General features: G+C 53.7%; 4 protein-coding genes and 1 pseudogene across 5 annotated transcripts, besides 1 other annotated feature; 2 read left to right on the top strand and 3 right to left on the bottom strand.

Annotated features, from left to right (window-relative positions):
- Positions 1-688: 688 nt before the first annotated feature.
- Positions 689-1,606, top strand: NCS57_00604100 (uncharacterized protein; the record flags this gene model as incomplete). The annotated part of the gene is made up of 1 exon (XM_053055941.1): positions 689-1,606. One exon carries the CDS (start codon positions 689-691, stop codon positions 1,604-1,606), a length of 918 nt encoding a protein of 305 aa, XP_052914896.1.
- A 303-nt stretch (positions 1,607-1,909) lies between these two features.
- NCS57_00604000 (40S ribosomal protein S18) lies at positions 1,910-2,586 on the bottom strand (the record flags this gene model as incomplete). The annotated part of the gene is made up of 3 exons (XM_053055940.1): positions 1,910-2,210; positions 2,268-2,398; positions 2,548-2,586. 3 exons carry the CDS (start codon positions 2,584-2,586, stop codon positions 1,910-1,912), a joined length of 471 nt encoding a protein of 156 aa, XP_052914895.1.
- A 1,052-nt stretch (positions 2,587-3,638) lies between these two features.
- NCS57_00603900 lies at positions 3,639-4,849 on the bottom strand (annotated as a pseudogene). Its single transcript has 3 exons — positions 4,432-4,849; positions 3,713-4,371; positions 3,639-3,665 (listed from the first exon to the last, which is right to left on the bottom strand).
- Positions 3,639-4,849: a sequence feature.
- Positions 4,850-6,059: 1,210 nt separating this feature from the next.
- Positions 6,060-6,743, bottom strand: NCS57_00603800 (uncharacterized protein; the record flags this gene model as incomplete). Its single annotated transcript, XM_053055939.1, has 1 exon — positions 6,060-6,743. The coding sequence occupies exon 1, from the start codon at positions 6,531-6,533 to the stop codon at positions 6,060-6,062; it is 474 nt and encodes a 157-aa protein (XP_052914894.1). The 5' UTR covers positions 6,534-6,743.
- Positions 6,744-10,107: 3,364 nt separating this feature from the next.
- NCS57_00603700 (uncharacterized protein) lies at positions 10,108-12,120 on the top strand (the record flags this gene model as incomplete). Its single annotated transcript, XM_053055938.1, has 1 exon — positions 10,108-12,120. The coding sequence occupies one exon, from the start codon at positions 10,108-10,110 to the stop codon at positions 12,118-12,120; it is 2,013 nt and encodes a 670-aa protein (XP_052914893.1).
- Positions 12,121-13,068: the final 948 nt, after the last annotated feature.

Raw genomic sequence — 13,068 nt, 5'->3', positions numbered from 1 at the left:
TCATCGAGCCTTTTAACCAAGAGAACGGTTACAAAGTTACATAACTTCTATCCATAGGTAGGTAGGTCGTTGTAGAGAATGGGGCAGACTTGCGGTATGGAGAATATGCAGACCAGGGTACACCGACAAGCAGCCAATCTCACATGCAAACGGCCAGTCAAGTACAATTCTATCTACTCCTCGATTCCTGGCTGAAGGAACATGAACCATATTACTCCAATGTCAGACAACACAGGATCTTCAAGATGTATATGTTCGAACTCTCTTCCGAGGCCAAAACTACAACTTGCTCGCCCTCAGTTGAGTTCTGACCAGGCATCCACGCCGAATAAAAACCTAAAAGTTGAGCATTGTCAGCACATCTCAATCTTCTGAGTAACAGTCTCCAAAACAGTCACAGAAATAGGTGGACTCATAGCAGCGAAATTGGATATTGCTGATGTGACTCAGTATGACCAGAAAAGCCCAGGCTTTTCGCCTGATGCGGGGCGTGACGCAGCAAGAAATCCTGTCTGTGCCTTGATGGCGGGGTCAAGCAGAAAAAAAGTCAGTTCAACCCATTTATAAACTTGCAACTCGTCCGACGTCCCAAGCCATTTTATGCAGCGTCCGGCACCTTGTCTTGTCTTGTTTACACTTTATCGCATGTTCCTTTCCATCTGAATACTATACATACGCCCCGGCCACCATGTCTCGCCAGATCAACCAGCCCTCGAACCAGATCAAGCTCACCAACGTCTCGCTCGTGCGCCTCAAGAAGGGCAAGAAGCGCTTTGAGCTCGCCTGCTACAAGAACAAGGTCCTCGAGTGGCGCTCCGGCATCGAGACGGACCTCGACAATGTCCTGCAGATCCCAAACGTCTTCCTCAACGTGTCCAAGGGCCAGACGGCGCCCCGCGAGGACCTCGACAAGGCCTTTGGCAAGGGCAAGGCCACCGACGACATCATCCTCGAGATTCTGAAAAAGGGAGAGATGCAGGTTGGCGAGAAGGAGAGAGCCGCCCAGCTGGAGCGTGTCCACAATGAGGTCATCAGCATCGTCGCCAGCAAGCTGGTCGACCCTCGGACGAAGCGAGTCTACACATCGGGCATGATTGAGAAAGCCCTCGACATGCTGAGCTCCCAGGCGCATACCTCGACCCCCGACAAGAGCGCCACCGGCACGCCTGCGACGGGTGACGACGGCGAGGCCAAGCCCCGGCCAAAGGAGCACCACTGGACTGGCGTCAGTACAACAAAGAGCGCAAAGAGTCAGGCTCTGGATGCCATGAAAGCCCTCATCTCTCATCAGCCCATTCCCGTGGCCAGAGCACGCATGAGACTACGAATTGCATGCGCCACCAACGTCCTCAAGCAAGCCGTCAAGGGGCCCAAGGGAGGCAACAAGGACGAGGACGGCGAGCAAAAGGCCATCGGTACAGTCAAGGACAAGATCCTAAGCTACGTCGAGCAAGTAGAGAGCCAGGATGTCATGGGCTCCGAATGGGAAGTAGTAGGCTTCGTCGAGCCAGGAGCCTTCAAAGCCCTGTCCGACTTTATCGGAAACGAGACAAAGGGGCAAGGACGGGTAGAGGTTTTGGATATGGCCGTCACACACGAGGATTAAATAGAGGTGAAAGAAGAAACCAGTGATACCCTTTTGCTCCTGCAATATGTACCCCTTCCCTGGCAAGACGCCTTTTTTTTTCGTCATGGACTTCGTTTGACCATAAATATCACAATGTGCCAGAAGCAACCCTTCCACGTCTTTCCTTGAGAACATTTTTACTTGAATGCTTTTGATTCGTGACTCTGACCTAGAGTACAGCCCTAGCTGCGCATGCCGGAAAGCAATCCCCTCAAAATGCTCAGAAAGATGGAGAAACCAGCCGTCACGCCTGTCCACCCGTAACCAACACCGATAATATCTTTAACCACCCTTCTTCTTGGAGACACCGACGGTCCGGCCACGGCGACCAGTGGTCTTGGTGTGCTGACCACGGACACGGAGACCCCAGTAGTGTCGGAGACCGCGGTGGGCGCGGATCTTCTTGAGGCGCTCGAGATCCTCACGGAGCTTGGAGTCGACACCGTTGGCAAGAATGTGGGAGTCCTTGCCATCGACGATATCGCGCTGTCGGTTCAGGAACCACGTGGGGATCTTGTACTGGGTGGGGTTCTGGATGATGGTGACGATTCGCTCGAGCTCCTCAGAGGTGAGCTCACCAGCACTGTGAGGCATTGTCAGTCTACTTGTTCTCCCTTCGCCTGCGTATATGTGGTCGTACCGCTTGTTCAGATCGACATCGGCCTTCTTGCAGACCAAGTTGGAGTATCGGCGGCCGACACCCTTGATCTTGGTCAAGGCGTACATAACCTTCTGCTTTCCGTCGACATTGGTGTTGAGAAGACGGAGAATCTACCCATTGTCAGCATCGTGTCAAATCCTTCCCGTCGTGATCGATTTCGGTGCAAAATGAGCGTCCGGCCATGGCGCGAGCGCAGGCGCGCGCGGCGACGTTGTCGATCCCGAAGATGCAGTGCTGGAGAGGGAGAGGGATGACTTACGAACTGGAAGTTCGACTTCTCTCCCGAGACGAGCGACATGATGGGCAACTCTGTCGGTCGTTGCCGTTGCTCGTTGAGTTCGATGATCGGGTGTGGAAAGATAGAAGAGTAGGAAGCCCTCGCTTATGGGGGTCGAGAAATTCACACTTGTGGGGACCGTGCTAGGGCAAGAGCGCACAACTTGCTGTTGTTGTGTGCACGTGAAAGATCACGCGCCCACACAGTGTTCTCCGTTTATTTTAATGCACTGTATTTCTGCCTTAGATGAGAGGCTCACAACCGTTCCAATGGTCACGTGCTCCGTCGCATGATGAACAACCATTCAGTCCCTTCGCAATTCTCGAGGGCATACAACGATGTGATGGTGGTGGCCATATTCTGTATACCCATTATCGTTGAACCCGCGCAAGGCATTAAAAACATCAGCTCTTCATGCTGTCGACATTGAAATCACAGCCAGTCTCAGAAGCAAGACTGTGGGTCTTTACACAGTGCTGCACTGCTGTTTACCCCTGTCGAACCTCGCTTCAAATTTTCAACCGGGTCACCTCCTTTACTCTTTGACAAACCAGTTCGCCATGATGCGGACAGAGACTCGCTCAGCAAGCTCTAAGGCCCTCAATTCAGAGCCGATTATTCAAGACTTGCTTATCTCTCGACGGTAGGTTTGCTACACTTGCTTGCTACTTCAAGCCAACTGTTCCGCCGTCTTTTGCCATTGCTCGATCAGCCCAGTCGCAACGACTGATCTTGAGCCGGATGCCCACACTCTGTGTAGGTATGAGACAAGAACAATCCAGCAACGTTTTTTGAGTACGGGGTCTTTAGTGTTTTCACCAAATGGAGGCTTCCGTAATTTATCTGTTGTTACATCTCAAACATAATCCTGATGGATTGTCCTATTTAGCGCTGTGTTCGCTAGACCCTCATAATTACCAGACTTGTGAAAGTCATATCATCCATGAACGGGGTCATGTTCCCTTCTAATTCCGCCTGAACGCCAATTGCGACAAATGCCAGTTCGTGAATGTCCATCGTAAGATCGTATGCTCGTTAATACCAGTTTCATCCGCCGAGGTTCGATTAGTCGGTTACATATCCTCAAAAGGATCATACCCCTATGATGTCAGCTCAGGTTCGACGTGCTCTGCGTACATGATCTCACCTTGTCTTGCTTGAGTTGGCTCGCCAAAAGTTCTGCGAGACTAGCTCTGTCCGTCTCCAGGGCGAGATTGGTAGTCTTTGACTGAACATGGACCACTGCCACCTCCTTGAGACCTCGGAGGGCTAAAAGTTCGTCCAACCCAAGAACATCGGTAATTCTGGCATGTCGGTAGGACAGGGGGAAGTAGGTCTTCATCAGGTTGGAACGCTTGCTGAGATGTGCCAATGTCGACTTGGAAATATTGATGGTCAAACTGTCAAGCCTATCGCATTCGGCCAGCTTCTTGAAGCTCGTCGCAGACTTTGGCCCGCACCAGTGAACTTTGATATCTCGGACGTTTCTGACAAGCATGGGGTTGTTGGTGAGGTGGTGTTCGAGCTCGCAGCAGCAGCGGAAACGGACAGACTTCTTACGAAGGAAGATACGGAAGAACTCGTTGTTCAGAGCAGGGCCAAGAAGAGACGGTAGCGCTTTCATTTGCGTGCTCTGGAAGGAACTGTTTTCTCGCTCGAGCCTCGGACAATTGCAGGACACTCGTTTGGTGGACGGTCTGATTCCCTTAGACTTGAAGACTGTGTCGACCATCAAGTCGATGATAGCTTCTCGAATCTCGGGCGGCAGCTTCATAAAGGGGAATCCGTCGATTGGCGGTGGTCGGTCTAGAAGTCAACCAGGGTCAGCAACTCGCACACGTGAACTGCTTGTCAACAAACACCCACCAGCGATCTCGAGAATCTCGGTGCACATTTCAATAATGTCAACGCATGTTTTGAGCTCTTGGGGATCCTTCTTGATCATGTTGGCGCACTTGGAAATGGTGGTGGCCACCGATTCTCGCCGCTTGGGGCTCAGGCGAACCATGCTCCCCAGCTCCCTCGCGTCGATGATGCCCTCATGATACCTCTCCAAGCCCTGCAGAAGTGTTTGAATGTTCTTGGACAAGCCGTACCGCGTGTGCACGGACTTGGACTTGAGAGCGTACCAAGACTTGCTCGACATTGCGACGATAGAGGTGACGATGCTGCGCGACGTTGTTGGAGTGGAGGAGAGGAGAGGGCGCGCGCTGGTGCATGTTGAAGGTAAGGATGCCAAAGGTGGAAGCGGCGGCGTTGAAATGAAGATCGCCTGCTGCCTATTCCTAAGGCAGTCAATCAAGGCCGATTGTAAGAAGCATCTGGCTGAATCACGGCACGGCTGTGATGTAAACGGAAGTGACGTTCGGGAGCCGCATCCTCTGGTCACAGAGGGGCTGCCATATTCTGTGCAGGTGCAGTCGGCAGAGGGGAAAGCATCAAAGCTTCAAATTTTAGAATTTCGGTCTTTCATGGCTTCCAAAATGCATTTTTGGGCCACGGCTTGGGCATTTCCGTTTGAACAAGTAGGGCCAGTTCACCGTGCAGTGTAAACTGCACTTCTTTGTTGATTGGGTTCTGGGTCCCAGCTGAGGCTCACGGCAGACACGACAGGTTCGGCGACCAATGAATGAATGCTTATCTGATCCATCAGAGCACGAGTGTGAGTGCCCAGCGAGAGGTGCACATTCAAGGCTATGCTGCATCGTTGCCTAGTTAAGGGTTCAGTATCGGCCGCTCATTTGTAGACTTCACTTTGGACTTCACATGAGATTGGAAACAATGTGTTAAAGATGGTAAATGCCTTTATCAAGGTCTATTCAATTTGAACGCCCTCATATCTGGTCTATGTTTTTGCCCAAACCATGACCGAAATGCTATGCAGAGAAAACCTCCCAATGCCAATCGCTAAATCCAAAAATGCAATTCGTGCCACTCTCTGTGGTGTTTCTGTGTTAATCATGCGGCGTGGTGGATGAGACACCAAAGCCGGGATAGGGGATTATTCATCGTCCCAGCGATGAAAGACAGCCAATGCGCACTGCTTTTGTTTGGCTGCCTTTTTTGTAATTCATTGCCAAGGCATAGCTTGGACAGAAGAAAGTGATGTTGAAAAGAGTACCCGCTAAATGCGAGGCTGTCCCCGTGATCGTCAGTTGCTGTCCCTGTTTGGGACGGACGCTGATCTGGAGATGGAGTGTGTCACCCAATCGGTGAAAACCGTGAGGTGACATGGGGGTCAGTCCCAGTTGGGATCAAAGAAGATGAGCGAATTGAGGGGCCCAATGTCGAAGATCAGCCCCAGTGGAATCACCGAAGTGAGCGGTGTGCGTGTGCCTTGCTGCGTTGCGTAGCGTAGCGTTGATGTCGTTGTGGGTGGCGGTCGTTGGAACGTGGTTCTAGAACTCTGGTGGTTCGCCCTATCGAGATCCGGCGTGCCCGGTTGCATCGCCCGCCCATCCATCAAGGCCGACCATGCCGGTTCAGGGAATCAGCTACGCCGACTTGACGGAAGAGGACGAAGATGATGAGGAACGGCCATCGCTGTCGCTGTCGCGGTCAAGAGAAAAGTCGACGACGCTAGGGGCGCGTGTGCAGCAGGGGCTGATGCCGATGAAATCCTCATCCTCAACCTGCTCGGGTCGGGAGGCGCCAAAGGTCCATTGGAAGTGAGAGAGCATCTCCTGGTGCTCGAGGTTCTGGGCCGTCATTGGCTTCTCGCTCGGGTGGACGATCTTCTTCTTGCCCTTGTTCTTTGGCTTGCGGGCCTTGATCTCCCGGTTGTTGGACCCCCACGTCCAGCCACGGGACAGCTTCTCCGCAAAGGACGACTTTGATGAGGACGACTTGTCGCTGGTCTGGCTGGATTTTGTGATGGTAGCAGTGATCTTTCCAGGAGTGGTGGCCTCGAGTTGAGAGCCGGAAGCGTCGGAACGCAGAGCACGGCGGAAGTGTTCTCGGATGGCCATTGTGGATGTAGATGTGAGTGTTGTAAGTGGAATAGGTAGGCGAGAGTGGATGAAGGAGTGAGTGAGTGATTGTTTGTTGTTGTCCTTGTTGTTGAAAGGGAATAGGCGTGTAAGTGTGTGGGGTGAATTGGTATGGTGGTTCAGTGTGGTAAGCAAGGAATTGACAAGCTTCTCAGCATGCAATGCAAACCAGCAGATGGAATGGGCGTTATCGAAATGCAAACGACGAGACAACGGGTGCAGCAGCCCGGACTTTTAAAGGGAATCCCAAGAGATAGAGAAAACCCCTCAACACGGGCGTTTCGGCGACAACCAGGCCCCCCCGGCCGCGGCCTGGAAGCCTGGGCTGTGGAGGTGGACCCTGGGTTTCTCTAGGATCCTGGCATCCACGGTGCGTGGATGGAGGGATCGCGGGTACAAGAGGTACATTGGTCGACCCCCGTGTCGCTGGGTCCGTGGGACTCGTGCTCCGTGGGACAGCCGCAGAAATGCTGAAGCCTGAGAGGCGCGGGACGAGGATTTTCAGTGGAGACGCAGACGGTGGCAGAGTGGGAGGCGGAGGATGGCGGAGGTTTCGGCCGCGCATTACGGGGCTTGCCCGCGCAATGAGGTCAGCGCCGGCCAAAGCCAGCCAGAGCAACTATGGAGAAACCCTGCTGGTTGGGACCGGGGGAGTTGCAGCTGGTACACGTCGGTACCTTTGGTCTCTCGCTCTTTGTTCGCTGCGAGCCTGGAACCCCTTGGCCGGTTTCTAGCAGCCAGGAGATGCCTTGTCGCCACGCCACCCATCAGCCTCAAAGAGGCAGGCAGGATCAAGGAGGCGATGATGGTTTTTTTTAGCCGGTTGAGTAGGTACGTACTGCACAGATAGGGATTTCTGTAGTGTTTTTTTTCTTCTGACAGGGGGTGCTGTATGGATGCCGACCCTGTCGCGCGATTCGTCTTGGAATAGGCATCCAGATTTGGCTTCCTTCCTGTCATCCATCCTTTCTTTACCCGAGCATGTCCGTAGGCGTTTCCAGAATGCATGCACGACGAAGCATGGCGCACCTCCTCTGCTGAAATGAAGGTTCCGCCTCGTGTATCAGCTGTTGACACGTCCCTGGGGACGGTTGAGCAGCTGGTAGAAGAACTCTGCCGCCTCTGGACGCTCACAGCTAACACAGTTGATGGTGTAACAATGGCCGTCTCTCGACATCCATTGATGACACCTTTCGTAATTCCCCAGGAACGGGGTCAGCGACAGAGTCGAGAGTCCTCCTTGGTCCCGCAGATAACAGTATCCACCCGATGCTTGCCCCCCTCTTCTTCATGGCTTCTCATCCACTTTGTCTGTTGGGGATTTCTTGGGGTTTGGCAAGACGAACGATATGGGGTGCTTGCACCATAGGAGACGCGCTACTGTAGACTGACTGACTATTGGCAGCGTCATCGTGCAAAAGGTAACGCCGAGCTTGTTCCGTTGGTCTCCCGGTTGCCACCCCCAAAGAGAGAAAGGAGAAGAAAAAATTGGACGCCTTCAAGGGTGTGGTGGGAAAAGTTAGCCATTCCGATTGACTGTTGCATCCATCCATTGAAACGCCCGGGGAGTCACCTTGCGTGGTTATGGCAATCAAAGTCAGCCCTGGAGCCGTGTAAATCTTTTGACGGGGGGACGGGTATTCGATCTCCATCCGAAATGCCCGGCACAGCCGACGTCTGAGCCTGTTTTAGCCCGCGCTTGGGGTCTTCAGTCAGCCGCATTCTCAACAGCCGCCCAATCTCGAGCTGTTGCTGGTGTTCATCAGCTCGAGGCGGAATTTTTCAACGTCGGATCCCTTCTAGCTCGTCCTCTAGAAGGTTCAACGTCTTTTGTTTTCCGGCTCCCTCTTTGCCCTTTTCCTTCCCCTTCCGTCTCTGGCAACCACCACCTCCGGACGTTCGGCAGACACCGGCCCGGCGCTTCTCAAGGTTTTTCCCAATCCTGTTGTCCCCGCCGTTGGTTCCCGTTCTCGTTGTCGTTTTGTCACCCGCACTCGGCGTCCTTGGCTGCACCATCTTTTGTTATTGCTCTGTACGTATTCGGCCACTCCTTAGGAAGGAGGCCACGCCGCGGAGACTGACGAAGGGGATGAAAACTGGGCGGACACGTGGAAAGCAATTTCAATCTTGCAGGTTGGCTTAATGCAACACATCGCTTAGTGCGCCCAGCCCAGGACCCGACCCAATGCATCTGTGTCCAGTGGGACTTGGTCGGCAAATGCATCTTGGGGAACCCGTCAACCAGTCCGTGCAGCGCAGGGCAAGTGCATCGAGTGCAGTGACAGCAGCCAAGGCCCAATCCTGAGGTCTCGACCTGTCTCCTCGGAGGAAGTCCGACGTGGCGGCTTTACCCCGGTTTTTCACGGCGGTTGGCAAGAGGCGATCGTGAGTGTCCATTTTGGAATGATGTGAGTCGTCGCAGGTGGTTATCTCCTGGGAGGTCCAAGAATGCACTCGGAGTTCGGATAGTACGTGACCCCGGCCTCTTGCGGCCCCTCATCCAGTTCCAGTTCGCTATCCGTACAGTTATCATGCATGACGTGAGCGTGGTTGTTTACCCATCTCGGCGTGGGCTAGCCCGAGTGAGTATTCATCTCGTTGACGAGCTATCTGCGGGACTGATTGGAACACTTGGAGACGAGAGGAGAGCCTGACTTGGCGGTGAAGTGTCATGAGTGGGAACTACACCGTGGTATTTCATCCTGCTCTTGTGAGGTCGTAGAAACGGTCATGCACTTGCGTGGGCGTTGTTGTTTCGCCCAAGTAGCAGATCCGGGGTGTTGTCCTGAGCGTCTCGCAGCATCATCACTTTACTGCCCCTTGCATCTACCCCAAGTTGCATTGTCACGCGTGCTTACATGGCAGTGAACATCACGGGGAGCATGTCTCTCGTAATATCGATTCCTAGCGTTCGCTAACCCTGTTCTTCACAATTACCCGGTTCGATGTATCGCTACAGGGTAAGTCACCGGCCACGAAGCCTCCGGGCTCAGCCATCCCGAGACCCGTGAGAAACCAACCTGCCACTCCGCAAGGGGTCAGCCGCCTTGAGCCGTCAACCCAGCATGCTCGCTAGCCTCTCGACCAATACCAGGCTAGCACGCAAGCCCCAGAAGGACTCAATCAGGAACGGGGCTGATCACTCACGTCACCATCTATTGGCGGCCAGTGACGCATTCTTACGCTCATGCGCCGGCCTCTCTTCAGCTGCCACGCCTGCCTACGACGAGCCACGGTCGCGTGAGTTTTCCCTCGTCCACATGATGGTATCTACTTGACTCGAGCTCGAAACTCGCTGGCATAGAAGAATTATCCGCTATCGTCTCGTATCGTAACCCTGTCCCCAGGACATGAATCCATCACAGCCGTCTCTGCGATCTTGCAGATAGCGACGCGTAGCAACTGCTTGACCCGAAACCCCGTTGACGCCCCGCCCCCCCGGAGCCCGACTACCCCGGCTTGACATCCCAAGCTTCCAGCCTCGCAGAATTACATTCAACTCGACAAACCAAGTCAAGATCGTGGCTGCCACGGCCTCTCGGTTCTATCCACAATGACGTTGGCATCCGAAGCCACCCCCGACAGCGGCCAAGCTGCTTCTCCCTCGACGCGAACGCCTGTCGATGCCGGCAGCCACTCGAGGCATCAGTCGCTGGATCGACTTGCTGAAGGCTTCAATGAGCAATCACCTCTGTTGAGCAGCAACAGTAGCGCCGATGGAGATGCTCTTCTAGGGAGGAATGCGAACCGTGGTGATACCGACGATGGACAGAGCACCAAGAGCATCTGGTACCTGATATTACTGACCATCAGTATTGGTGGTCTTCAGATCGCATGGTCCGTTGAGCTATCCAATGGATCACCATATCTGCTCTCTCTGGGACTTAGCAAGTCCTTGATGGCTCTGGTCTGGATCGCTGGCCCCTTGACCGGAACCCTCGTCCAGCCCTATGTCGGCATGCTGAGCGACAACTGCCGGCTACCGTGGGGCAAGAGGAAACCATTCATGGTGGGTGGTACTGTCGCTACCGTCATTTCCCTCATGTTTCTTGCCTGGGCGAAAGAAATTGTTGCTGGCCTCCTTGGTATCTTTGGCGCGGACCCCGAGTCCCAAGGAGTAAAGATCACGACCATCGTTGTTGCTGTGATTGGAGTATATGTTCTCGACTTTGCTATCAACACCGTCCAGGCGGCCATCCGCGCTTTTATCGTCGACTGCGCACCCGCTCATCAACAAGAGGCTGCCAATGCCATGGCTAGCCGGATCACGGGCTTTGGCAACATTGTGGGATATATTGCTGGGTACATCGATCTACCCAAACATATTGGCTTCCTCGGAAAGACGCAGTTCCAGGTCCTCTGCGCCATTGCCAGCGTTCTCCTTAGCTTGACCATCTTCGTCAGCACTGCCATCATCAAGGAGCGAGACCCTAGGCTCGAGGGACCACCCAAGAAGGACCGGCCCAACGTTATCTCGTTCTTCTTCACCATCTTCACGTCTATAAAGCGACTCCCGCTCCAGATCAAGAGGGTATGCGAGGTTCAGTTCTGCGCCTGGATCGGCTTCTTCCCGCTGCTGTTCTACACGTCGTCGTACATCGGGGAGATCTACGTTGAACCATACCTCGAAGAGAACCCTCACATGACTCCGGCCGAGCTCGACAAGCTTTACGAACAGGCGACACGCATCGGTACCTTTGCTCTTCTCGTGAACTCGATCGTGAGCCTGCTCACCAACGTCTTCCTCCCATTCTTCATTGCTCCGACGTACGACAGCAGGCCCATCACTGCCCCCGGAGAATCAAGCGCCATGAGTCTCTATGACGAAGATGACGAACGCCCCTCGTGGTTGAACAAACTGAGGATCCCCGGCTTCACCCTGAAGCGGGCTTGGTTCTTGTCGCTTATTCTGTTTGCTGGATCCATGTTCTGCACCGTGCTTGTACGAACCGTCGCGGCGGCTACCACGTTGATCGGCCTTGTCGGCATCACGTGGGCGATGACATTGTGGGCTCCATGGGCCATCATCAGCGCCGAGATCAGCCGCCGAGATGCCATGATTCGTGCCCAGAAACTCCGGACACTGGCCCCTGGGACTAGCGGTGAAGCCTCCTCGGCGGCCGCTCGTAGCCCTTCGAACGACAGCGCAGCATCAAGCAACGACGCGGAAGAGGAAGAGGTGGATCAAGCGGGAGTCATCCTCGGCATCCACAACATGGCGATTGCAGCACCCCAAATCATTGCGACAGTTGGCTCCAGTATCATCTTCAAGATCTGGCAGAAGCCACGTGGCACTCCAGGGGACCATAGCATCTCTATTGTGCTAGCTCTCGGTGGCGCCTGTGTATTGGTGTCGTCGTTCTTCGTGGCCAAGATAAAGGATGACACCTCGTTGCCTGCTGACGCCGTCCTCGAAGCCGAGCAGGGCCACGGTGGATTGGAGGACGCAACCCGGCCGAGGCCGCTTTCAAGGCGGAAGTCTAGCTATGAGCAGCTTCCAAGGGCAAGCCAAGACCGAGCCACGTTGACAAGGAACAAGAGCTTTGGCGGGGCAGAAATGAGCTAGGTTACATTGAACTCTTGGATATTGGGCTGGCATGAAATCGGCGCTGGGTAAGGGGTCATGGGACAGCATTTCGGACCATCTTTTTTCATAGAGTATTGGGTTGAGCGGTTTCACAAGGATCACCGCATTTCATATTTGTCGGTACTGGGGTTTGAATATCATGTTGGGCTATTTTGGAACACATCCATACACCTAGACGGTGATACAGCCTGAGCTTCGATTGATATTCGATTTGTTCCAATTCTACCGTGTCTCACATAGCCAAAAGTCTGCATGCATCTTTCCCATCTGACGCACTCCTTAAGACACAGTGAACTCTGCCACTCCTATGCTAATTGGCCGCAGGGTTGGTAGCCTTGCTTCCGCAGAGCCCAATAGAGGTTCTTGTTTCGCCAGGTAGAGGGCCGAGAGTAGGGTCGATTGTGGTGAAGGGGACAAAGTGAAAGCACCATGAGGTGCCTTTCTCGTCGCAGTATTTGTAGTCGCACTTGATGGTGGTGGTCGTGGTGGTTATTGGCCCTGCATCTCCAGGGAGGGCGAGCGCTGTCGACGCAAAGAGTGGGATGAAGTATTTGAGAGGATGCATCTCGCCGACTTTATACTTTTGGATGTAGAAGATGGTGAAATTTTTATGTCATCAAACGAGGCTGGCTGTTGATGAGCAGATGGTCTACAGCGGCGAGTGAGTCCTTTGTGGTTTATATAAGCGGCTGAATGAAGGCTTCCACGGTCCTTCTGTTACACTTGGTGAGATATCAAACGATCCGATAGGAGAGACTCATGATTGCTAATAGTGCAAGTGATTGGAGTTTATTTGCCCGATCAATAGACGACAACCTCTCTACCACATGGCCACGGCGACTGTATACTTGCAACAAAAGACAGCAAACATCAAGGGCAAACACTCGAGCAAAAAGGAGCCAAGGAATCGGTAGATGAATGCATGAG

Source organism: Fusarium keratoplasticum, chromosome 4, assembly GCF_025433545.1.
Source record: "Fusarium keratoplasticum isolate Fu6.1 chromosome 4, whole genome shotgun sequence".
Classification (NCBI taxonomy): domain Eukaryota; kingdom Fungi; phylum Ascomycota; class Sordariomycetes; order Hypocreales; family Nectriaceae; genus Fusarium; species Fusarium keratoplasticum.
This window is presented reverse-complemented; position numbering and strand designations above follow the sequence as displayed.